The 27827-nt window shown below is 42.8% G+C and overlaps 1 protein-coding gene across 1 annotated transcript; it reads right to left on the minus strand.

Annotated features, from left to right (window-relative positions):
* Positions 1–2021: 2021 nt before the first annotated feature.
* Positions 2022–27254, minus strand: LOC135246960 (uncharacterized). The gene is made up of 8 exons (XM_064320237.1): positions 26589–27254; positions 25549–25751; positions 18017–18176; positions 17308–17462; positions 11862–12021; positions 11195–11304; positions 4198–4351; positions 2022–3639 (listed from the first exon to the last, which is right to left on the minus strand). The coding sequence occupies exons 1-8, from the start codon at positions 26722–26724 to the stop codon at positions 3416–3418; spliced, it is 1302 nt and encodes a 433-aa protein (XP_064176307.1). The 5' UTR covers positions 26725–27254; the 3' UTR covers positions 2022–3415.
* Positions 27255–27827: the final 573 nt, after the last annotated feature.

Consider the following 27827-nt stretch of genomic DNA (forward strand, 5'->3'; position numbering starts at 1 on the left):
TTGGAGTTTTATTGCATATGGTGCAGTGATATCAACACCATTTCAAACGTACATTATTTCCTGTTCTCTCATACACACGACATGTTGAGACGATTAGACTTCGAGGAGAAAACAAAATGCGGTATCTGATCCTTCCATATTAGTCTTAAAATACACGTGAAGTGATCGTAACAAAATAAATAATAATTTAAAAAAAACTAATTTCACACCACCACCTTTGTTCAATTTCTCTCTTGAGCCGTATCTCACATTTAGAAGCAAATTATAGCCTTTTCAAACACGTAAGGAAGACCGCGAAACCATCCAATCATATAACGCAACCGATTTAAAGTGGACCGGCAACTTCAGCGTCGTCTAAAACGAGGTAACTTTTATACCCAGTCTATACATTATGGCACAAGCGATAGAGTTTTACTTTCTTATTTGTTTCAGACATGACGAAGTAATGTCGGCAGAGCATTGAGTGAAAACATTGACAGGTGTAGGCCAAGCAAGAATATTTATACAATTTATGTGATTCTGTATATCCGAGAGCATGGTGATAAGAAAAATAAAGACAATTTTACCTGACTGACACAACTCCTGATTGTTCCCACTCACAAAGTGAAGTCGTTTTCGTATAACCCTATGTTCCAGATCGAGCAAAAGTGAAACTTTGAAACCTACAGAACATGGGTGAGCTAAGCGATGCTTATTGCTAATGTCGACACCTTCGAAACTGAGAGAAACGTCTGTTGGGAAAATCACCGTAGCACCAAATGATTGCAAAGGTGGTAAATAATTTCTCATTGGTAAATGCAGTGTCGCAGTTTTCCTATTGGCTAAGCGAGCTTTGATAGGTGTTTGAGCGGGGTGTGAACGAAGAGAGGAAAGGCCACCGAGTCTTGAACTTTCTTTAAACTGCACTGCTTCCTGTAGAACAGAAAGGGCTTCACCATGGCAAGTACTGTAACTCTTTATTAACACAATCTATTGAAACATATTATATTATTCCTGTCCACGTCCACATGCCATCCCCATCCTCACTCACTTGGCCTCTGATTTAACTAAACTGAAGCTGCACAACAAAAAGTTTTCAGTAAAAAAAGTTTGGTGGGTAGGTTGAGAACAAAACAGGGAAATGAAGACAAAGTGAAACTAATGAAGAGAGCTGGAACCCTGCATACTGCAGCACATATGTAGGTGCGCATGGATTGAATTTGGGGGGAGTGTTTAGTTTGTGTTGTAGTGATAGTAACTGGAGTAGTAATAGTAGGTGTGTATGTGTGTGTGTATGTGCATGTCTGAGACTGAGAGTGAGTGTGTGAGAACTGCAAGTCATTTTACAGAACACTCTTGTTTCTGTATTTAAAGCAAACCATTAAAATACTTTCTGTATCAAGTGCTTTTCTGATGGAAGAAAAATAAACACAAGTGAAAGGATGGACTGTGTGTGTCTTGGTAAGGAATCATTGATTTCAGGATTATCCCTATCCTAAAGGGATAGTCAGGAGATTCAAGATTTCAAGTTTGTGGCTTGAAAAGGCTATTGACACCACCTCATGTGAGGCATGCAGCCAGTGCCATAATGACAGCGTAAGCATAGCAAGTGACCTGTGATCACAATATTTAAATGGATTTTTTTTTACATTCCACGTTTCATTTCCACATGTATTGAACAGCAGATTAAATCAGTCTGAAACCTATACAATTAATTATACTCCTTGAAATGCAAAATAGAACAGATATCTCTGGAAAATTGAATATTGACTTGTATGAGTAACTAACTTAAAAATATATATTTTTGTATTACACTGAAACAACCATGTCTTTTCTTTATTCAAAGAGTAACTGTATCTATTTGATATGTATGCAATGCATTAATTATTTGGTTGTGTGTGTAAGGTAGGTTGTTTTGGGTGGCTGGATACTGACCAGCTTCAGAGATATGCAGCAGAACAATATGCTGCTAAAGACAACGGTAACGTTACCTGTACGTTACAAATATTCTACACAAAACCTGTCCAAAAATCGACAGACACTACAAGTAAAAGTTTTATTTAAAGCAAATAAATCAAAAAGTTTAGTTTATCAACAAATCAGTACAAATCAAGATAAAATGGACAGAGTACAATAGGTTTTAAGCTCGGTATATTTTCCTGAAAAATCTGTCAAAGAGGTATTAAATTGCAAATGTACGACAAAAGATCACATTAGTCTCGTGCATATTTCATATGTAGATTAATTCACTCACTTTAAAGTTCAGTAAGGTATCGAGGAAATTCATGATAGGGTTTGTGTTCCTGTGAACACCGTGGTTTCCCCCAGGTGGGGGCGCTGCACCTCCACAGAATTCATGAGCACCTCCGAAAACATCAGAGACAAATCAATAACACCTCTGACTCAGGCCTCCATAATCTTACGTTGAACCGTTCAATAAATGTGGTGCGACTGAACAAGACTGACTTTGGCTTTGTGAAGCCATGTTTTCACCAGGCCAGGTGTTGGCTACACTAGTGGTTGCCAAAGCGGTGGGTAGAACCCGCGGGGGAGACACAGTGAGGGCTGAAGGATTAAGGCACAGTACAGGATGTGTGTGTGGGGGCGGGGGGGGGGGGGGGGCTGCTTACAGAATTTACGGTTAACAAAGGGGGTCCTGACCAAAAAATGTGTTCGGGAATCACTGGGCTATACCCTGCAAATACCATGACTTGCCACTTGAAGCCACCACTGCATACCCTCTGAGGCACTTCCCCTTCCACTATTTTCCTGGGGAAAACCTTGGAATACCCTGCGCTTATCCTGTGTAGTTAATATCAGAAATTGTTACTAAAACTGACAATTGTCGCGGATCTATTACTTGAAGTACCAAAATATATGTAATATACACAAATAAAACATATACACAGTATTGTCAGAATGTCACTTGAATTATACCACCTGCACACCAGAAGCATTGCAGCACAAAAAAAGATCAGAGAGGAATCCAGTGAGAACAAATTTGTCCATCAGCAGACTCCCTGCCAGTCAGCGGATGACAGGGGCATAGCCGAGGTTCAAACCCGCACCCCACTGCCATTACACACTGAGCCAGACACATAGATACACAGAAATGTTATATAAATCTGATCTTATCTATGCCATGTATAATATGAAATTACACACTTTCAAATTCAATCTAGTTTTCAATTGTATATTGGCATGCCCATAGCCATCAGCATGGCTTTAATTGCATTGAATGAATCACAGAATATTTCATATTTTGACAGGCCTTTCAGTAACAACTGATAACAGACAAATCTCTGAAGTCCTCTGAAGTATGAATAACTTGAATTTTTTAAATCAAAAACATTGAAAAGCAAATGTAAGGTTTTGGAAAAAAGCAACATATGAAGTAGTTACACAATCCACCGCATGGAGCAGTGTAGAGCAGTGTTTAGTGAGGAGTGTCACCGACACTGTCCTCTTCCAGGGTCACCCAGTCAGGCTCCTCTGCTTCACTCACTACAGAACTCAGTGTTCCGTATCCAGATGATGCTGAACTCGCTGGTTTACTCCTTTTCAGCAACAGTGGCACCATCTTTCTGGAAAGTTTATGAGCAGGTTGATAATCCCACACAGAGCTGCCTGCTTCAGAGGGGGCTGGAGTCCCTCCGCTCACTGTAACACAACACCACCAACAAGCTCTGTTACACTCAAATTCATCTGCATTACATTCTGTACATTACATTCATTTTTGTTATTTTCAACAACTGCTGCATAATGATTTAAGATCATAACGTGATTTAAGATCATTATGTAAATCATTGTCTTCTGTGGTGAGTGGATATGTTTCTCATTCATGCTTAATATGCAAGCATAGTTTACATTGATCCAAATCAACAAACTGTTTGATGTTCATGTTTGTCCAGATCGTTATTTAATACTTTGTTTTAAAAGTAGTACTTTAGTGTGGTGTTCATATATGTGGGAGATGTATGCAAAACGTCCTTCATACAAAAGCTAGGAACTAACTTGTAGACTGCATTCTTATGCATTTGAGAAGGTGTAAAAGCTTTTACAGTGTAGACTACAACAGTCACGTGTAAAGTACATTTTAATTTGATAATTGATAACTCATTGTATAATGCACATGGTGATGGTTGTTCATGGACTTGAAGCTAAACTTTAGTTGCTGAGAAATTTAGTCGAAAAGAAGGTGATGGAAAAACAACTCACAAGAAGGAGTAAGGAATTGAAAGCTGTTTCTCCTCTTCCTGAACGGCAGCGTGGATCCCTCTGTCTCTGAGTCAACCACAGCCTTCAACATCCCCCCTGGCAACTCTTCCTCTCTTCTGCTCCATTTCCCCCCAAGGCTCTCCTGCTTAATTTTCTTTTCCGCAAAAAAACAAAACAAATGAATTAAAATGCAAGGGGGCTGACAGATTTACAATCTGTTGATTTACATCAGGGCTGCCAAAGCATGTTTGTGGAGATCCTTTAGGTTTCCATGTGCTTTGTTAGTGTCGGAGAGAAAACCGACAGTACGTACCGCAGATCTCCAGATACACGGTTGGGCAGCCCTGATTTACACTACATTTTGTAAATAAAAACAACATATGATTAAATTAGTTATTGGGATAGCAGGTATGCCATCCCGCCAAGTTACGCCTTGGCGGGGCATGCCCCATACCTATACTGAGCCGAGAGTTTGCCACTTTTCATGGTTTCCTACAGAAATACCCACACAGACCACAGCCTCTCAGCCCTTAAAAACAAAAATTTCTGTACATTCTGACCTCATTTCAACAGACAGAATTCCCTAACAACTTCACACGCCCGCACAATAAAGCCCCAAACAAAGGGGGTTTTGCGTTTTCTCCTCCTTTTTCCTGCCAGATTAATGCTGCCAGCCCACAAACAATATGTCTCCCCATTGGACATTTACATACACCAGCCAATCATTTACCTACACGAACCAATCAAAATGTCACATACACACACACAACATGGACTGATATCTTTTTGTCCCAGGAAATTTCCAGTTAAAATAGAAAGTAAGTTTGTGGCGCAGTGATAGTGTTACAGTCTATGGGCTGGTGAGTCACAGGATCCAGCCCTGCCTGAAGGTAATTTTTTTTCCCTTTTTATAAATGCTTATTTGTTCACTAATAATTCTCTATTACTTTTCAACTTTACTCACTCATAATTATTTATTACTTTTCCACTTTTGCACCAAATCTACCCCGTCTTTCACGAAACGTATACACTGTATTATGAGGACTGCTCCGAGAGAGAAGGGAAGGAGAGAAAAGGAGATCGGCCAGTTGGTGCAAAGGTGACGACAACTCTCCAAGAACTGGAGGAAGGCAACTCGGGCAGAGAAAGAGGGCCTGAAAGCCCTGTGGGAGGAGGTCAGACATAGGCTAGCCAACCTTCGCAGAGCTGAGCGCATCCGTAAGCGCAGGAAACGGAAAGAAAAAGAAAGAGCTAACTTCTTCAAGGACCCTTTCAAGCATGCCAGACAGCTGCTGGAGGAGAAAAAGAGTGGGAAGCTGGAAATCACCAGGGAGCAGCTGGAACAGCACGTCAGGAGCCAGTACAGCGATCCAACAAGGAACGTCCCGTTAGGAACACCAGGGTATGTGCCTCGGCCTACCCCGCCGACATCCAAGTTCAACGCCACGCCCCCCAAGCTCAGCGAAGTCAGGCATGTCGTGGACAAGGCAAGGCCCTCATCAGCACCAGGCCCCAATGGAGTACCCTACAAGCTCTATAAGAACTGCCCCAAGGTGCTAGAACTGCTATGGTACCTCATGAGAACCGCCTGGGAAAAGCAACGCATTCCATCAGAGTGGGAAAGAGCAGTAGCGGTCTTCATCCCCAAGGAAGTGAACTCCAAAGACATCGGCTAATTCAGCAGCATCGCCCTGCTAAATATCGAAGGAAAGATCTTCTCGGTACTGGGCAGAAGGATGACTAGCTACCTGATGGAGAATGGCTACATTGACACCAACTGCCAGAAGGCGGGAGTCCCAGGCTTCCCAGGGTGTATAGAGCACTCTGCAATGATTTGGGAACAGATCCAGAAGGCCAAGCGCGAGAAGAAAGACCTGCATGTCATCTGGCTCAACCTTGCCAACGCTTATGGATCAGTGCCACACCAGCTGATCAGCTATACCATGGAGTTCTTCCACATGCCCTCCTGTATCAAGAGCTTGGCAGCAACCTACTTCAAGGACCTGCAGATGTGCTTTGCCCTCCAGGATTTCACCACCGGGTGGCAGCAGCTAGAAGAAAGAATCGCCATGGGGTGTGCCATTTCTCCCATCCTGTTTGTGGTAGCCTTTCAGATAATCCTCATCGGAGCAACACAGACAGTGGGAGGGATGAAACTACCATCCGGACAGAGGCTACCTCCACTGAGGAGCTACAGGGATGATGTCACCAGCCTCCTTCAGACAGCAGCATGTACATCCAGACTGCTGAAAGGATGGATGAGCTGATGTCCTGGGCAAGAATGAAGATCAAGCCCTCCAAGTCGCGTAGCCTGTCTCTCAGAAGAGGAGTCAGAAATGACAGCACCATCTTTGTCGTAGGGGGCGAGAAAATCCCACTTCTGTCTGAGCAACCCATCAAAAGCCTGGGGAGACAGGAGAACCGTGTTGAAGCAGCTCTCAGGAGGCCTGGCAAGGATCGACCAAAGCCAACTCCCAGGGAAGTACAAGGTGTGGTGCTACCAGTTCACACCCTACAAGAGGGTGATGTGACTGCTGAAAATGAGTGAAATTCCCTCATCCACAGCAAGTGAGATGGATGGGAAAGCCAACTCATTCATCCGAAAGTGGCTGGGGTTGCCGCGGTGCCTCTCAGAAACGGGCCTCTTTGGGAAGAACACCTTGCAGCTGCCATCAGTTGGGCTACAAGCAGGAAAAGACCAGGCTGGTTCTCGAACTACAGTTTTTCTCAAATGTTTACACACTAAAACTGGAACTATGCACACGATGGTGAAAACTTGAAGTTCATGTGTCAACAACAAAGACTATTTCTGCGAAACTCTAAGCACAATTACTTTGTTTTCACTCAAATAGCAATTCTAAATCACATTTTTGCACAACTCTACACACAAAATCTCATCATTTAGCACAATTTTCATATCCAAGCCTTGTTTGTTCACATGGAAAACACTGGCCTTCAAATGCCAAACGTACCAATTGGTCTCACTCACGCCACACCTGCTCAAACTCAACTGGCTAAACTTTTCAATTATCTGTCAGAGCATAAAAGAGACCTCAGATGACCTCTATTGTGTTGGAAAACAATGGAGCAACACGCAGCACAGAGAGGTAGAGGTAGAGGAGGAGGTGTACGTGTATGAGGTGAACGAGGTGGACGAAGAAGAGGGAGACGAGCTAATATTTCAAATGAAATACGGTCAACTTTGGTTGATCACATATTTGTTTTTTGTTTTTTTTACAGCAGGGCTACAAACTACGATTTTTATTTTTGCAGTCTGCTGAGCAAAGATTTATTTTACAGTAACAAATAAAGATTTGCTTTGTTACCTTTTTGAATTTGTTCATTGATTTCATATATGATAACAGATCATTACATCCATTGTCCAGACTGACACAGTCTAAGCATGTTCTAGTTTTGAGAAGACACAAATGTTATCTATTTTGGCAAAACTCATAATTGCACTGATAAGGAAAATGAAAAAACACTTCTAACAATGTTCAGTATGACTCTTGATGGAACCTGGGTTGTGAGTGCAGCCCAACTGGACCTCATTGGCAGGACAATACAGTAAATGTGCATTGTATCATACACAATAACAACACTCAAAGTGATAACAGTTCACACACTTTGCTGAACTGTACTGAATTAGAATTAGGTTTACCTAGCAAATGCACTATTTATATGATGATATATTTACTGTATTGTATCATGGCAACAGTCTTTATATTTACTGTAAAATTGCAGCCTATTTTGGGACCCCTCGAAAAGAAAACTAAAACTTCAAAAAAGGATAAAAAAGAAGCAATTTTTACAGAATTGTATACACTTGAATATGTAACATGACCTCATGAGGTCAAAACATATATACAGTATTTTGATGGTTGTGTTTTTAAATTTATCGCACCAGTGTGAAATCAATGCTCAATAAGACCTATTCATATGAGGCCTGTGTGAATCATTTTGATGGAAAAAGTCAGTTTTGAGAAGATAGAACATGGTTTTAAATGCATGAATGCATTTTGCAAGAGATTTGTGTAGTTTTGGCAAAAGGTTAACTGTTGCTGTGCTTTGTGTGTAGAGTTTTGAGAAATTGAGCTATAGTTTCAGAAAACGTGTTTAAACTATTGAGAAAAACTGTAAGAGAGTCCACCGATCAGTCAGTGAGGAACGCAAATGCCAAGGTCCCTACTGGCCGGAAGTGGGAAGCCTATGCTGAGGTCGACCGAGCGGTTGGTAGGCTGCAGCACCAAGAACTCGTTGGCAGGGTCCAGGCAGGAAGGGCAGGACTAGGATGGGGAGAAGCGCCACGTTTTTGGTCTAAGGCTAACCGGAAAGAGAGAAAGGAGACGGTGGTATCAGAGGTGACAAGGATGGAGGAAGAGCGCTACAAGATCAAGGCTGTGTCGCAGGGCCGACAAGGAAGCTGGACAACCTGGGACGGGGTTGTCAACCGGAAAATCAGTTGGTCAGAATTGTGGAAGATCCCACAGACAAGACTCCTCATCAGGTCAACCTATGACACGCTTCCCTGTCCTCGGAACCTCCACCAGTGGATCGGGTACTAGGAATGCTGCTTGCTCTGCAATGCTCCCAATGCAAACCTCCAGCACATCTTGTCAGGCTGCAAGACCGCGCTTTCACAGGGGCGCTACAGATGGCGCCATGATCAGGTCCTGAGAAAGCTGGCCGAGGTGCTGGAGGGGCGTAGACAGGAAAGCTGGGGATGTTCACCACCAGTGGAACACCACATCCACTTTGTCAGGAAGGGCGGAGGAAGAAGAAGCACCAGGCCAAGAGAAACACCAAGGCTCTTTTCCTCCAACCAGGAGTGGAATATGAGAGTCGATCTCGGCAGGCAGCTCCAGTTCCCCGGCGAGATTACCACCACGTCTCTCCCTCCTGACATAGTAGTGTGGTCCACCAAGGCAAAAGCTGTACTACTCATTGAGGTCACAGTACCATTGGAGGAGGGGATTGAGGCCGCCTTTGAACAAAAGAAGGCCAAGTACTCAGAACTGGCTGCTGAGTGCAGGGAGGCCGGCTGGAGGACCACCATCTACCCAGTGGAGGTTGGATGCCAAGGCTTTGTGGGGCTATCAACCACACGCCTGCTGAGGGACGCAGAAGTGACGGGAGGAAAGTTGAAGAAGGCAACAAAAGAACTGGCAGAGGAGGCGGAGAAGGGCAGTTTTGGCTGTGGCTGAGGAGGAAGGACAAGTGTTGGGGAAAGAACACCTAACCCAGACGCCAGCTGCAGGGGGTGGCAGGGAGACGTCCCTGTCACTGCTCCGCCACCAGGAGACGTTCCAGGATTAAAGGAGCGAAACGTTGAGGACTGGCGGTTCCTGGCTGACGACCCTGCAGCTGACCCATGGGCACCAGAGGAGGTGCGACAGGCAGTAATGCTCAGCAGGTTATACCAGCTACCTGTACACGTACTGACATACCATCTACACGATGACTTCACCGGCTACATTTCCCTTCAGTGCGAAAGCTCTCCAGCTGGCGACAGGCCATACGGAATACAACCACAGCTCAGTTGTGCTGACTGCCCTGTGCCCTTTCACCAAGAAAAAAATTCACCCCTCAAACAGCTACACGGTTGGTGGTGCACCATCCATATTGTTTGCCTGGAGTGTGCAAGGTCAGGCGATCGAAATCTGCAGCGCCAGCAGGAAAATTTTTCATTTCCTACACAAACATTTTCTTACACTTACATTTCATAATTAATAATTGTCTATTGTTTTTAAACTATTGCTTTTGCACTTATCACAATCTTCAATGCATATGTTTACCAAAAGTCAGCCAAATGCATTTCGCGGCGGCACATTTCATGATTTTCTTAAGAACTGACACCAGCTGACTACTGTGCCGTTTCTACTAACTACACTTCTTCACTTGGCTACTGTACTAAATGTTCTTATCAGCAAACGCCATGTTTCAACATTCATGTTACCTCGTCCTGTTCTCTATCTACCAACATATAATTAGTACGTCTCAGGATGTAGTGCCTGCAACACCCCATTAAAAACATTTCATTTCAAAACATGACTCATTCAAAATTATCATTACTGGTAGTCCACGTAAAAAACATACATTCATACAAAAGTTTTACAATGCCATTTCACGCAGTCCTTTAACAACTATATAAACAGGTATTTACCCGTACCATCTGTTTTATATACCGCTCAATGAAGAAAGTCCGCTCATGGTCAGAGGTGGGTAACCCGGCTTCAAAGAGTAAAAAGACTGACCATGTATTTGCTCCACCACGATGCACTAAACCAGCTGATAGGAGAACTAGGCTAATTATTGTAATCAGCTGGTTTAGTGCATGTTGGTGGAGCAAATACATGTCCATTCTGCTGAAAAAAATACTGTTTCAATTACTTAATTTCATAATTTCTCATCATTTCTCTCGTACTGCTGTTATTTTCGCATATGCAAACATTGCTGGGAACTATGTCTCTGCATGCTATTGGCCACTGTCAACTGTTTCTCACCACTGTCACCTAGTTGTCCTTCTCCAACTGTATCATTAAGTCAGTGATCTAGCTTAGGAAACAGCAAAGACGAGTCCTACCTATAGCTAAGCATATCGTAATGTCTTATAAACCTTATAAGCACAAATAGTGCATCTCCAACAAAAGAGCAGAAAACAGAGCTTGACAGAAGGTTACTCAAGTTGCGACCTTGGCAGCTCAAACTGAACGAGCTTGCTTGTCATTTCGTCAATGAACGCTTGTTGGATGGCCTTTAAATCAGTGAGTACATACACTGCGGGGAGTTCTGTTGCATTTCTGATGCTGCCAGTCTCTTTATACTTACGCCACTGCACCCTTTGTCCCAGCCATTGTTTTACATATATAGCACAGTGAAAGTGCTAAGTGCTACATTTTGATCAGGCAGTAAAAATTCACTCAAACAATCTCACTACAGAACTCCATGTTCTGACTACAGAACTCCATGTTCTGTATCCAGGTGATGCTGAACTCACTGGTTTATTCCTTTTCAGCCACCATGACACCTTACTGGAAACCTCATGAGCAGATTGATAATCCCACACAGAGCTGCCTGCTTCAGAGGGGGCTGGAGTCCCTCCACTCACTGTAACACAACACCACCAACAAGCTCTGTTACATTCAAATTCATCTGCATTACATTCTGTACATTACATTCATTTTTGTTATTTTCAGCAACTCCTGCATAATGATTTAAGATCATAACGTGATTTAAGATCATTATGTAAATCATTGTCTTCTGTGGTGAATTGATATGTTTCTCATTCATGCTTAATATGCAAGCATAGTTTACATTGATCCAAATCAACAAACTGTTTGATGTTCATATGTATTTCCAGATGGTTATTTAATACTTTTAAAAGTAGTACTTTAGTGTGGTGTTCATATATGTGGGAAATGTATGCAAAACATCCTGCATACAAAAGCTAGGAATTAACCTGTAGACTGCATTCTTATGCATTTGAGAAGGTGTAAAAGCTTTTACAGTGTAGACTACAACAGTCACGTGTGAAGTAAATTTTAAATTGATCATTGATAACTCATTGTGTAATGCACATGGTGATGGTTGTTCATGGACTTGAAGCTAAACTTTAGTTGCTGAGAAATTTAGTCGAAAGGAAGGTGATGAAAAAAACAACTCACAAGAAGGAGGAAGGAATTGCAGGCTGTTTCTCCTCTTCCTGAATGGCAGTGTGGATCCCTCTGTCTCTGAGTCAACCTCAGCCTTCAACATCCTCCCTGTCAGCACCTCCTCTCTTCTGCTCCATTCCTCCCCAAAGCCCTCCTGCTTAATTTCCATTTTCTTTTCCGCAAAAAAACAAAACAAATGAATATTAAAATGCAAGGGGGCTGACAGATTTAGAATCTGTTGATTTACATCAGGGCTGCCAAAGCATGTTTGTGGAGATCCTTTAGGTTTCCATGTGCTTTGTTAGTGTCGGAGAGAAAACCGACAGTACGTACCGCAGATCTCCAGATACACAGTTGGGCAGCCCTGATTTACACTACATTTTGTAAATAAAAACAACATATGATTAAATTAGTTATTGGGATAGCAGGTATGCCATCCCGCCAAGTTATGCCTTGGCAGGGCATGTCCCATACCTATACAGAGCCGAGAGTTTGCCACTTTTCATGGTTTCCTACAGAAATACCCACACAGACCACAGACTCTCAGCCCTTAAAAACATTAATTTCTGTGCATCCTGACCTCATTTCAACAGATAGAATTCCCGAACAACTTCACACGCCCGCACAATAAAGCCCCAAACAAAGGGGGTTTTGCGTTTTCTCCTTCTTCTTTTTCCTGCCAGATTAATGCTGCGAGCCCACAAACAATATGTCTCCCCATTGGACTTTTACATACACCAGCCAATCATTTACCTACACGAACCAATCAAAATGTCACATACACACACACAACGTGGACTGATATCTTTTTGTCCCAGGAAATTTCCAGTTAAAATAGCAAGTAAGTTTGTGGCTCAGTGATAGTGTTACAGTCTATGGACTGGTGAGTCACAGGATCGAGCCCTGCCTGAAGGTCATTTTTTTTCCTTTTTTATAAATGCTTATTTGTTCACTAATAATTCTCTATTACTTTTCAACTTTACTCGCTCATAATTCTTTATTACTTTTCCACTTTTGCACCAAATCTACCCCGTCTTTCACAAAACGTATACACTGTATTATGAGGACTGCTCCGAGAGAGAAGGGAAGGAGAGAAAAGGAGATCGGCCAGTTGGTGCAAAGGTGACGACAACTCTCCAAGAACTGGAGGAAGGCAACTCGGGCAGAGAAAGAGGGCCTGAAAGCCCTGTGGGAGGAGGTTAGACAAAGGCTAGCCAGCCTTCGCAGAGCTGAGCGCATCCGTAAGCGCAGGAAACGGAAAGAAAAAGAAAGAGCTAACTTCTTCAAGGACCCTTTCAAGCATGCCAGACAGCTGCTGGAGGAGAAAAAGAGTGGGAAGCTGGAAATCACCAGGGAGCAGCTGGAACAGCACGTCAGGAGCCAGTACAGCGATCCAACAAGGAACGTCCCGTTAGGAACACCAGGGTATGTGCCTCGGCCTACCCCGCTGACATCCAAGTTCAACGCCATGCCCCCCAAGCTCAGCGAAGTCAGGCATGTCGTGGAGAAGGCAAGGCCCTCATCAGCACCAGGCCCCAATGGAGTACCCTACAAGCTCTATAAGAACTGCCCCAAGGTGCTAGAACTGCTATGGTACCTCATGAGAACCGCCTGGGAAAAGCAACGCATTCCATCTGAGTGGCAAAGAGCAGTAGCGGTCTTCATCCCCAAGGAAGTGAACTCCAAAGACATCGGCTAATTCAGCAGCATCGCCCTGCTAAATATCGAAGGAAAGATCTTCTCGGTACTGGGCAGAAGGATGACTAGCTACCTGATGGAGAATAGCTACATTGACACCAACTGCCAGAAGGCGGGAGTCCCAGGCTTCCCAGGGTGTGTAGAGCACTCTGCAATGATTTGGGAACAGATCCAGAAGGCCAAGCGCGAGAAGAAAGACCTGCATGTCATCTGGCTCAACCTCGCCAACGTTTATGGATCAGTGCCACACCAGCTGATCAGCTATGCCATGGAGTTCTTCCACATGCCCTCCTGTATCAAGAGCTTGGCAGAAACCTACTTCAAGGACCTGCAGATGTGCTTTGCCCTCCAGGATTTCACCACCGGGTGGCAGCAGCTAGAAGAAGGAATCGCCATGGGGTGTGCCATTTCTCCCATCCTGTTTGTGGTAGCCTTTGAGATAATCCTCATCGGAGCAAGACAGACAGTGGGAGGGATCAAACTACCGTCCAGACAGAGGCTACCTCCACTGAGGAGCTACAGGGACGATGTCACCAGCCTCCTTCAGACAGCAGCATGTACATCCAGACTGCTGAAAGGATGGATGAGCTGATGTCCTCGGCAAGATCAAGCCCTCCAAGTCGTGTAGCCTGTCTCTCAGAAGAGGAGTCAGAAACGACAGCACCATCTTTGTCGTAGGGGGTGAGAAAATCCCACTTCTGTCTGAGCAACCCATCAAAAGCCTGGGGAGACAGTATACATCAGAGCTCTCCAACAAACAGATGGGGAGAACCGTGCTGAAGCAGCTCTCAGAAGGCCTCCATCTTGTCAGGCTGCAAGACCGCGCTGTCACAGGGGCGCTACAGATGGCGCCATGATCAGGTCCTGAGAAAGCTGGCCAAAGTGCTGGACGGCATAGACAGGAAAGCAGGGGATGTTCACCACCAGTGGAACACCACATCCACTTTGTCAGGGAGGGCGGAGTAAGAAGAAGCACCAGGCCAAGAGAAACACCAAGGCTCCTCCGACCAGGAGTGGAATATGAGAGTCGATCTCGGCAGGCAGCTCCAGTTCCCCGGCGAGATTACCACCACGTCTCTCCGTCCTGACATAGTAGTGTGGTCCACCAAGGCAAAAGCTGTACTACTCATTGAGCTCACAGTACCATTGGAGGAGGGGATTGAGGCCGCCTTTGAACGAAAGAAGGCCAAGTACTCAGAACTGGCTGCTGAGTGCAGGGAGGCCGGCTGGAGGACCACCATCTACCCAGTGGAGGTTGGATGCCAAGGCTTCGTGGGGCTGTCAACCACATGCCTGCTGAGGGACGCAGGAGTGACGGGAGGAAAGCTGAAGAAGGCAACAAAAGAACTGGCATAGGAGGCGGAGAAGGGCAGTTTTGGCTGTGGCTGAGAAGGAAAAAGAACACCTAACCCAGACGCCAGCTGCAGGGGGTGGCAGGGAGACGTCCCTGTCACTGCTCCGCCACCAGGAGACGTTCCAGGATTAAAGGAGCGAAACGTTGAGGACTGGTGGTTCCTGGCTGACGACCCTGCAGCTGACCCATGGGCACCGGAGGAGGTGCGACAGGCAGTAATGCTCAGCAGGTTATACCAGCTACCTGTACACGTACTGACATACCATCTACACGATGACTTCACCGGCTACATTTCCCTCCAGTGCGAAAGCTCTCCAGCTGGCGACAGGCCATACGGAATACAACCACAGCTCAGTTGTGCTGACTGCCCTGTGCCCTTTCACCAAGAAAAAAATTCACTCCTCAAACAGCTACACGGTTGGTGGTGCACCATCCATATTGTTTGCCCGGAGTGTGCAAGGTCAGACAATCGAATCCTGCAGCGCCTGCAGGAAAATTTTTCATTTTCTACACAAACATTTTCTTACACTTACATTTCATAAATAATACATTACAATACAGGCATTTAGCAGACACTCTTATCCAGAGCGACTTAAACAACTTTTTTACATAGCATTTTACATTGTATCCATTTATACAACTGGATATATACTGAAGCAATTTCGGTTAAGTACCTTGCTCAAGGGTACAACGGCAGTGTCCTACCCGGGAATCGAACCTGCAACCTTTCGGTTACAAGTCTAGTTCCTTACCCACTGTGCTACACTCCGTCCTAATAATAATTGTCTATTGTTTTTAAACTATTGCTTTTGCACTTACCACAATCTTCAATGCATATGTTTACCAAAAGTCAGCCATATGCATTTCACGACGGCACATTTCATGATTTTCTTAAGAACTGACACCAGCTGACTACTGTGCCGTTTCTACTAACTAGCTACACTTCTTCACTCGGCTACTGTACTAAATGTTCTTATCAGCAAACGCCATGTTTCAACATTCATGTTACTCTCGTCCTGTTCTCTATCTACCAACATATAATTAGTACGTCTCAGGATGTGGTGCCTGCAACACCCCATGAAAAAAATTTCATTTCAAAACATGACTTATTCAAAATTATCATTACTGGTAGTCCACGTAAAACACATACATTCATACAACAGTTTTACGATGCCATTTCACGCAGTCCTTCAACAACTATATAAACAGGTATTTACCAATACCATCTGTTTTATATACCGCTCAATGAAGAAAGTCATCTTGCTCATGGTCAGAGGTGGGTAACCCGGCTTCAAAGAGTAAAAAGACTGACCATGTATTTTCTCCACCACGATGCACTAAACCAGCTGATTCTAATTAGCATAACTCTTCAGCATGATAGGAGAACTAATTATCGTAATCAGCTGGTTTAGTGCATGTTGGTGGAGCAAATACATGGTCAGTCTTTTGACTCTTTGAAGCCGGGTTACCCACCACTGCTCATGGTCAGTGTATTTCCTTTGCACTATAATCTCTGAACATGTCAAACTTCACGTAAATGTCCATTCTGCTGAAAAAAATACTGTTTCAACTACTCAATTTCATAATTTCTCATAATTTCTCTCGTACTGCTGTTATTTTTGCATATGCAAACATTGCTGGGAACTATGTCTCTGCATGCTATTGGCCACTGTCAACTGTTTCTCACCACTGTCACCTAGTTGTCCTTCTCCAATTGTATCATTAAGTCAGTGATCTAGCTAAGGAAACAGCAAAGACGAGTCCTACCTATAGCTAAGCATATCGTAATGTCTTATAAACTTTATAAACACAAATAGTGCATCTCCAATGAAATAACAGAAAACGGAGCTTGACAGAAGGCTACTCAAGTTGCGACCTTGGCAGCTCAAACTGAACGAGCTTGCTTGTCATTTCGTCAATGAACGCTTGTTGGATGGCCTTTAAATCAGTGAGTACATACACTGCGGCGAGTTCTGTTGCATTTCTGATGCTGTCAGTCTCTTTATACTTACGCCACAGCACCCTTTGTCCCAGCCATTGTTTTACATATATAGCACAGTGAAAGTGCTAAGTGCTACATGTTGATCAGGCAGTAAAAATTCACACAGGGATCCCAATCACACCAGTCTACATCTGGGACTGCCTATGCTGTACGCGTGTTTGCATTATGTATGTGCACTCATACTTCTCATTGTCTACATTTACATGCATTACTGCTCTCACTTCCTCATAACAAACACTTTGCAAAAAGACATGATATCTAAAGAAAAACACATTTCAACATACAAAAATGCAAAGTTACTCACACATACAAAGCACTATAAGTCATTAACACTTGCAAAATCTAGGCCTGCTATTAAAAGTACTGATATCAAAATTACGTTAAGTTACAATAAACAATCTCACCACAGGACTCCATGTTCTGTATCCAGATGATGCTGAACTCTCTGGTTTATTCCTTTTCAGCCACCATGACACCATCTTACTGGAAAGTTTCTGAGCAGATTGATAATCCCACACAGAGCTACCTGCTTCAGAGGGGGCTGGAGTCCCTCCACTCACTGTAACACAACACCACCAACAAGCTCTTTTACACTCAAATTCATCTGCATTACATTCTGTACATTACATTCATTTTTGTTATTTTCAGCAACTGCTGCATAATGATTTATGATCATAACGTGACTTAAGATCATTATGTAAATCATTGTCTTCTGTGGTGAATGGATGTTTCTCATTCATGCTTAATATGCAAGCATAGTTTACATTGATCCAAATCAACAAACTGTTTGATGTTCATATGTTTTTCCAGATGGTTATTTAATACTTTAAAAGTATTACTTTAGTGTGGTGTTCATATATGTGGGAAATGTATGCAAAACGTCCTGCATACAAAAGCTAGGAATTAACTTGTAGACTGCATTCTTATGCATTTGAGAAGGTGTAAAATCTTTTACAGTGTAGACTACAACAGTCACGTGTAAAGTACATTTTAAATTGATCATTGATAACTCATTGTGTAATGCACATGGTGATGGTTGTTCATGGACTTGAAGCTAAACTTTAGTTGCTGAGAAATTTAGTCGAAAGGAAGGTGATGAAAAAAACAACTCACAAGAAGGAGGAAGGAATTGCAGGCTGTTTCTCCTCTTCCTGAATGGCAGTGTGGATCCCTTTGTCTCTGAGTCAACCTCAGCCTTCAACATCCTCCCTGTCAGCACCTCCTCTCTTCTGCTCCATTCCTCCCCAAAGCCCTCCTGCTTAATTTCCATTTTCTTTTCCGCAAAAAAACAAAACAAATGAATATTAAAATGCAAGGGGGCTGACAGATTTAGAATCTGTTGATTTACATCAGGGCTGCCAAAGCATGTTTGTGGAGATCCTTTAGGTTTCCATGTGCTTTGTTAGTGTCGGAGAGAAAACCGACAGTACGTACCGCAGATCTCCAGATACACGGTTGGGCAGCCCTGATTTACACTACATTTTGTAAATAAAAACAACATATGATTAAATTAGTTATTGGGATAGCAGGTATGCCATCCCGCCAAGTTATGCCTTGGCAGGGCATGTCCCATACCTATACAGAGCCGAGAGTTTGCCACTTTTCATGGTTTCCTACAGAAATACCCACACAGACCACAGACTCTCAGCCCTTAAAAACATTAATTTCTGTGCATCCTGACCTCATTTCAACAGATAGAATTCCCGAACAACTTCACACGCCCGCACAATAAAGCCCCAAACAAAGGGGGTTTTGCGTTTTCTCCTTCTTCTTTTTCCTGCCAGATTAATGCTGCGAGCCCACAAACAATATGTCTCCCCATTGGACTTTTACATACACCAGCCAATCATTTACCTACACGAACCAATCAAAATGTCACATACACACACACAACGTGGACTGATATCTTTTTGTCCCAGGAAATTTCCAGTTAAAATAGCAAGTAAGTTTGTGGCTCAGTGATAGTGTTACAGTCTATGGGCTGGTGAGTCACAGGATCAAGCCCTGCCTGAGGGTCATTTTTTCCTTTTTCATAAATGCTTATTTGTTCACTAATAATTCCCTATTACTTTTCAACTTTACTCACTCATAATTCTTTATTATCTTTCCACTTTTGCACCAAATCTACCCCATCTTTCACAAAGCGTATACACTGTATTATGAGTAAAGCCCAACCGATATATCGGCCATTATTTGACTTTTTTGACGACATCGGGATCGGCCGTTATGCAGCCGATGTCCCGATTTTTAAATGAGTATAATAAACAAAAAAAACATTGATTATTTATCTGTACTTGTCTGTTCGAACGTTGTAATTGCTACTTACTAGAATTATCCAGTAGAGGGAGCTCTAATACAAGTGTGAACTGCAGCATCTGACGCGCTACTTCTGTAATAAGACGTTTGTCACTCTTGCCTTATCCAATATTCTCCACTGCAAGACTTGTCTGCACAGATTCGATTGGCGCAATGAAGGTATGTATATTTAGTTAAAGTTTTTAATTAAATGCGTTTACACGACCACTATGTTTATCAATCCTCATTATCAAACGAGCGAGCTAGTTAACATATTTGGTTCACTTTAGCAAGCTAGCTGACTAGCAAGCCTTATGAAGTGGCAGTGAGCACATAAGCAGCGTAGGATCTACATTTCCAGAGGACATCGCTGTATTCTCAAATAAATAACCAGCCAAAATAAAATGGTGACTGAATGCGTCACATTTTTGTTTTTTATCTGAGATAATGATATTAGCTACTATATGATGCTGTGTCAATAGCCAACGCGTTATTGCAAGCGAGTGTGTCATCTAGTCACGCGTCATCGTAGCAAGCTAACCGGACAGTAAAAAAGCCGATAAAACACTTCTAACGTGGATCATTTTAAGCCATGTTATCTAGCTTTGTCGTGATAACATGAGAGAAGGATTGCTGTTGGAGAAGTGAATCAACCAACAGTTAGCGCGGGTAACCGGCACGAAAGCGCATTGTAGTTTTTTTCACCACCGAATTCTTATGGACAAGCCTAACGTTACGTATTTCATCCAGTCAATTTAGTTTCATCTAACGTTACACTTGATTCACTCATTAGCTCCGCTAGATAAAGTCTTACTCTTTGAGATCATGTAGTAGGAATAAAATAAGAAAATATAATTCATTTAACTGAGAATAAATAATAAGAAATAATGAGGCTATGTCAACAGCTAATGCGTTATTGCAAGTGAGTGTGTCATCTAGTCACGCGTCAGAGCGCATTGTAGTTTTTTTCACCACCAAATTCTTATTGACAGGGAAGCTCGCTAGATAAAGTCTTACTCTTTGAGATCATGTAGCAGGAATAAAATAAGAAAATATAATTCATTTACTGAGAATAGATACTAAGAAATAATAACAAATTAATAACAACAACAATAATAATATTCATAAAAATACATGTTTGAAACTGGAAAACTGATTTTTTAAAATTAAATTTTTTATAGTTGGATGGAAAAGAAAGGAGTAAAAGCAACGTGTGGAGTTATTTTGAATTCACACCACTTGAATATGGTGTTAATATATATTTAATTTAATATCATCTTTTACATTTTTGTATCTATCAAAAAGTTCTTTGTGTGTTTATTTTTATTTGTTTGTTTGCTTATAAGTTAAATGTTCTCAAATATAGAAACTTTGATAAAATACAAATTGATTTGAAAATGTTGCACTTTTTGACAAAATATCTGTCAAAACATCGGTAATCAGTGGGCTAGGACTCTCCAAAATGGGGATCGGCATCGGACCCAAAAATCTGGCATCGGTCGAGCTCTAATTATGAGGACTGCTCCGAGAGAGAAGGGAAGGAGAGAAAAGGAGATCGGCCAGTTGGTGCAAAGGTGACGACAACTCTCCAAGAACTGGAGGAAGGCAACTCGGGCAGAGAAAGAGGGCCTGAAAGCCCTGTGGGAGGAGGTTAGACAAAGGCTAGCCAGCCTTCGCAGAGCTGAGCGCATCCGTAAGCGCAGGAAACGGAAAGAAAAAGAAAGAGCTAACTTCTTCAAGGACCCTTTCAAGCATGCCAGACAGCTGCTGGAGGAGAAAAAGAGTGGGAAGCTGGAAATCACCAGGGAGCAGCTGGAACAGCACGTCAGGAGCCAGTACAACGATCCAACAAGGAACGTCCCGTTAGGAACACCAGGGTATGTGCCTCGGCCTACCCCGCTGACATCCAAGTTCAACGACATGCCCCCCAAGCTCAGCGAAGTTAGGCATGTCGTGGAGAAGGCAAGGCCCTCATCAGCACCAGGCCCCACTGGAGTACCCTACAAGCTCTATAAGAACTGCCCCAAGGTGCTAGAACTGCTATGGTACCTCATGAGAACCGCCTGGGAAAAGCAACGCATTCCATCTGAGTGGCAAAGAGCAGTAGCGGTCTTCATCCCCAAGGAAGTGAACTCCAAAGACATCGGCTAATTCAGCAGCATCGTCCTGCTAAATATCGAAGGAAAGATCTTCTCGGTACTGGGCAGAAGGATGACTAGCTACCTGATGGAGAATGGCTACATTGACACCAACTGCCAGAAGGCGGGAGTCCCAGGCTTCCCAGGGTGTGTAGAGCACTCTGCAATGATTTGGGAACAGATCCAGAAGGCCAACTGGCTCAACCTCGCCAACGCTTATAGATCAGTGCCACACCAGCTGATCAGCTGTGCTATGGAGTTCTTCCACATGCCCTCCTGTATCAAGAGCTTGGCATAAACCTAATTCAAGGACCTGCAGATGTGCTTTGCCCTCCAGGATTTCACCACCGGGTGGCAGCAGCTAGAAGAAGGAATCGCCATGAGGTGTGCCATTTCTCCCATCCTGTTTGTGGTAGCCTTTGAGATAATCCTCAACGGAGCAAGACAGACAGTGGGAGGGATCAAACGGCTACATTTACCTTCAGTGCGAAAGCTCTCCAGCTGGTGACAGGCCATACGGAATACAACCACAGCTCAGTTGTGCTGACTGCCCTGTGCCCTTTCACCAAGAAAAAAATTCACCCCTCAAACAGCTACACGGTTGGTGGTGCACCATCCATATTGTTTGCCTGGAGTGTGCAAGGTCAGATGATAGGAAAATTTTTCATTTCCTACACAAACATTTTCTTACACTTACATTTCATAATTAATAATTGTCTATTGTTTTTAAACTATTGCTTTTGCACTTATCACAATCTTCAATGCATATGTTTACCAAAAGTCAGCCAAATGCATTTCACGACGGCACATTTCATGATTTTCTTAAGAACTGACACCAGCTGACTATTGTGCCGTTTCTACTAACTAGCTACACTTCTTCACTCGGCTACTGTACTAAATGTTCTTATCAGCAAACGCCATGTTTCAACATTCATGTTACCTCGTCCTGTTCTCTATCTACCAACATGTAATTAGTACGTCTCTGTCAGACTAGGGGCTTGAACCCTGGTCCCCCGTGTGGCAAACACCTAGTCCACTGCGCTACCAGAGACTGGAGGTGACTCAAGTGCAGAGCAACACAAGCAGGAGTTCAGTTGGTTTTAATCCACAATCAAAAAACACAAAAATTCAAAAACTCTAGACAACTAGACAAAAAGATAACACTCCTAAGCAGGGAAAAAGTTACAAGCAGGCAGAACAAGTCCAATACGTAATCCAAAAATCAGAATCCCAAACTAACAGAGCCAAAGTCAAATACAACAGATCAGTCCGTGAAACAAGCAAACACACCAGCAAGGGAAAATCGAAAAGAGATACCGATAACAGTCCAGGTCGAATCAGGCAGACTATTCAGCGGGGTCAAAAAGGTGGCTTGAGCTTGAGAAACGCCAAGGAATCACAAAGACTTAGCAAAGACATAGACAGAGGACCGGGCTTAAATACACTGAGAAAACAAGCAAACAAGGCACATGACAGAGACAATGAGGTACAGGTGGGCAAGTTAACAAGAGGGCTGGGTCAACATAACATGGGAGGCTAACCAGTGTCCAGAACAACAAAGAGTCTTTGGCACCCTCTGGTGGTTAAAAGGTAGTCCAACCCGTGACAGTCTCAGGATGTGGTGCCTGCAACACCCCATTAAAAACATTTCATTTCAAAACATGACTTATTCAGAATTATCATTACTGGTAGTCCACGTAAAAAACATACGTTCATACAACAGTTTTACGATGCCATTTCATGCAGTCCTTCAACAACTATATAAACAGGTATTTACCAATACCATCTGTTTTATATACCGCTCAATGAAGAAAGTCATCTTGCTCATGGTCAGAGGTGGGTAACCCGGCTTCAAAGAGTAAAAAGACTGACCATGTATTTGCTCCACCACGATGCACTAAACCAGCTGATTCTAATTAGCATAACTCTTCAGCATGACAGGAGAACTAATTATCGTAATCAGCTGGTTTAGTGCATGTTGGTGGAGCAAATACATGGTCAGTCTTTTGACTCTTTGAAGCCGGGTTACCCACCACTGCTCATGGTCAGTGTATTTCCATTGCACTATAATCTCTGAACATGTCAAACTTCACGTAAATGTCCATTCTGCTGAAAAAAATACTGTTTCAACTACTCAATTTCATAATTTCTCATAATTTCTCTCGTACTGCTGTTATTTTCGCATACGCAAAAATTGCTGGGAACTATGTCTCTGCATGCTATTGGCCACTGTCAACTGTTTCTCACCACTGTCACCTAGTTGTCCTTCTCCAATTGTATCATTAAGTCTGTGATCTAGCTAAGGAAACAGCAAAGACGAGTCCTACCTATAGCTAAGCATATCGTAATGTCTTATAAACCTTATAAACACAAATAGTGCATCTCCAACGAAATAACAGAAAACGGAGCTTGACAGAAGGCTACTCAAGTTGCGACCTTGGCAGCTCAAACTGAATGAGCTTGCTTGTCATTTCGTTAATGAACGCTTGTTGGATGGCCTTTAAATCAGTGAGTACATACACTGCGGGGAGTTCTGTTGCATTTCTGATGCTGCCAGTCTCTTTATACTTACGCCACTGCACCCTTTGTCCCAGCCATTGTTTTACATATATAGCACAGTGAAAGTGCTAAGCGCTACATGTTGATCAGGCAGTAAAAATTCACACAGGGATCCCAATCACACCAGTCTACATCTGGGACTGCCTATGCTGTACGCGTGTTTGCATTATGTATGTGCACTCATACTTCTCATTGTCTACATTTATATGCATTACTGCTCTCACTTCCTCATAACAAACACTTTGCAAAAAGACATGATATCTAAAGAAAAACACATTTCAACATACAAAAATGCAAAGTTACTCACACATACAAAGCACTATAAGTCATTAACACTTGCAAAATCTAGGCCTGCCATTAAAAGTACTGATATCAAAATTACGTCAAGTTACAATAAACAATATTGCCTACCTTTGCCTACCTTAGCCAGTACCTAAACAATACTTAAACAGTTAAACATGCTGTGTTCCAAAGCAATACTGCCACCCAATGCTTCCTCAATTCTTTCAAGTAAGTTGGCCCTGTGTTCTCTCTTCTTACCATGTGAACACATTGTGCTCATTCAAACTTTTCTGTCACATCAAAGTATCATATTAAAAAATGGCCCCATGGAAGAACACATAATGTAAATGAATGTTCTCAACAGCTGATGAACATTTACGCACCACAAAGGATATCCTTATGCTTGCTTGTCAAGTTCATTTTACAAAATGTACAACCTCTTCACCATGTCCAGCATTTGCATGTGTAAAGTACTGCACATGCTGCACTCACATACATACGTACATAAATACATCCATACATACACAACATGGAATACTTAATTATCCCTATGATGACATTTTGTACTTGGTAGGATTCTTGCTTGCTGAACAAGCTTACTCTACAGGGTTGGAGTCCTGATCGATGTGGTCACTTCTGGCACTACAATCCTTACTTCACTCTAGTGTTTCTTTTGCACCTCTACATCATGAACCAATGCACTTGTTGTACGTCGCTCTGGATAAGAGCGTCTGCTAAATGCCTATAATGTAATGCAATGTAATTTCCAATTAAGTGCAGTAGTATAATTTCTTCTGCAATGTTAAACAACAACATAACTTCCTCAACAAAACAATTTCATTCATGCATTTCATTCAAGATGTGCTTCCCATACACCCAGAGCACTGCATGCACACAATTCTTTAAAAATATTGTCTAGTTGTGACAAAAAAAAACCTTACATTGCTGTAAATCAGGTGCAATTATTCAGTAAGATTATTCCCACAATAAATGATTTCCATTTCACACTTCCATACGACACATATTCTTTCAATGACCACACTCTCTTCACATGGTAAGATGAAACAACACAGGGCCAACTTATCTGAAAGAATTGAGGAAGCATTAGGTGGCAGTATTGCTTTGGAACACAGCATGTTTAACTTGTACTGGCTAAGGTAGGCAATATTGTTTATTGTAACTTGCGGTAATTTTGATATCAGTACTTTTAATGGCAGGCCTAGATTTTAGTGCTTCTAGTGTTAATGATTTATAGTGCTTTGTATGTATGAGTAACTTGCCATTTTTGTGCGTTGAAAACATGTTTTTCATTAGATACAATCTATCACATGGGGCAGTGTAGAGCAGTGTTTAGTGTGGCGTGTCACCGACACTGTCCTCTTCCAGGGTCACCCTGTCAGGCTTCTCTGCTTCACTCACTACAGAACTCCGTGTTCCGTATCCAGATGATGCTGAAATCTCTGGTTTACTCCTTTTCAGCCACCATGACACCTTCTTACTGGAAACCTCATGAGCAGATTGGTAATCCCACACAGAGCTGCCTGCTTCAGAGGGGGCTGGAGTCCCTCCACTCACTGCAACACAACACCACCAACAAGCTCTGTTAAACTCAAATTCATATGTGTTGTATTCTGTTTTACTTCAGTTATTTTCTGAAACTGCAGCAGAATAAATATTTTTGAGGTTATTTAACCTCATTATATGAATCATTGACTTCTCTGGTGCAGTATGGGCTGATTTGTACTGAATTGCCAATCATATGTTAAATTGATCCAAATTACAAATCTGTTTCATGTTCATATGTTTGTCCAGATGGTTATTACATCCTTTGTTTTTAAAGTAATATTTTAGTCTGGTGTTCATATGGGAGGTAAGGGTTTTAATGGTTACCCTCAGACCTAATACGAACAGACACTATTTACAAAGAACTTCACGCGTCCACAGAATAAAGCCCCAAACTAAGGGGATTTTGTGTTTTTTCCTTCTTTTGCTTCTTCTTTTTCCTGTCAATTACATCATCACAAATGCTCCAGGCCAACAAAGAATACATCTCCCCATTGGACATTTAGCTACATCAGCCAATAAAAACACTGGATACACATGGAAAATGGACATATACAGAACTGCACATGTTTTAAATTTTAAAAAAACTTTGAGGCCCCTGGGATTAGTTTACCAGTAGCTCACTGGTAGCGCATTTGCCTACATGATCTTTGGAAAAGTGAGAGGCACAGAATCTCTAGCTCATTACATAGCCTAGCTTGCTAATAAATAATTGCATAAGAAATTTAAACTATTGCTTTCGCAACTGACTAATCGACGCAGGAAACTCATTTATTTTTCTGAAATCAAGTCACTATCATTTCACGCATCATTCACATTTTTATGATAAACCTGAAAAATCATCAAACCTGAAATCAGCTCCTCCTCTCTTCTGCTCCATTCCTCCTCAAAGCTCTTCCAATGAACCATTTCTTTTCCTGTAAACTGGCTACCTCTGTCTCTCGACACTGCATAGAAGGGAACAGCCCAGTTCCTGGCTACCATCTCCTCTATTTTCTCCAGCAGCTCTGTGACCTGAGTCCCATCAGCCCTGTTCTCATTGTTGAGAACATGATACCTGTTCCCACATTTCTCTATGAGCTCTTGGAGGGCCCTCCCTTCAGTCTCAATGTGCTGCTCAATGGTTGTGTCTCCCAGCCAGTCTCCCCAGGTGAACAGCACTATAGTGTGTCTCCAGACTCTCTCACTGAGAAGCTCCAGGTGTTCCACTGCTGATCTCTTCTCTGTATCTCTGAACACTTTGCTCACATCAATGACCAGGACGAGAGCGCAGGGTCCCGGGGGACACAGAGACACACTGCTCACAATCTCCTGTTTATCCAGCTCTGCAGTGTCATTCACAGAATAATCCTCCCACCAGCCTGGTGTGTCGACCACAGTGACCTGTCTCCCAGCTACTTCACCCTGTCTCTTCACACACTGTGCAGTTCTTACTCCAGACTCAAACTCCTCTCTGCCCAGGATGGTGTTTCCTGCTGAACTCTTCCCACTCAGTCTCCCCCCAGCAGCACAATCCTCAGCTCTGAGAGACGGTGCTCCTCCCCTGTCAGAGAGAAAGAGAACAATTTACTCCTCATCAGGAGTGTAACAGACATTCAGCTCTGAGTTGAGCTGCTCTCTGTAAGTTTGGAGTGGAGCGTATGAAAAATAAAATGAAATTTTATACTGAAGACTAAAAAGAGTCAGGCCAGGCAGTAAATTTGTAGGTGCACAGTTGTGCATGAGACTTTTATTGATACCAATATGTCGTCTCATTCAGTTCAATACGTATTAACAGCCTAAAAGGTCAAAATACACGTCTTTTAAAACTGTGATGAAAATATGTTAAAAATGTAAAATATCAGTACAGTAAAAAGAGGATTATTACTCGGAATTTAGTGGCAAATATTATAAAGGGCTGCTGGGTGGCACATCCTGCTAAGACACTGTTCCAGTGTGTGGATGCACCCCACAGCCTGCTATCAAACCCTGACTGTGCAGTGCAGGCTGTGCTGGCAGCTCCACAGGGCAGCGTGTAATTGGCAGCAGCAGCAGGGAGAGTTCAATAAGCAGGATTTTCTGCGTCTCATCAAGCACTAGCAACCGTC

Source organism: Anguilla rostrata, unplaced genomic scaffold (assembly GCF_018555375.3).
Source record: "Anguilla rostrata isolate EN2019 unplaced genomic scaffold, ASM1855537v3 scaf0994, whole genome shotgun sequence".
Lineage (NCBI taxonomy): Eukaryota > Metazoa > Chordata > Actinopteri > Anguilliformes > Anguillidae > Anguilla > Anguilla rostrata.

Bases quoted from the DNA above. Each gene is read 5' to 3' on its own strand.
- LOC135246960 (XM_064320237.1), bottom strand. From the start codon at position 26,724: ATGGTAGCCAGGAACTGGGCTGTTCCCTTCTATGCAGTGTCGAGAGAC. The intron at 18,177-25,548 runs GTCGGTGACACG...TTTGCGGAAAAG, and splicing joins TGACCCTGGAAGAGGACAGT to AAAATGGAAATTAAGCAGGA. The intron at 4,352-11,194 runs GTGAGTTCAGCA...TTTGCGGAAAAG, and splicing joins GGCTGAAAAGGAATAAACCA to AAAATTAAGCAGGAGAGCCT.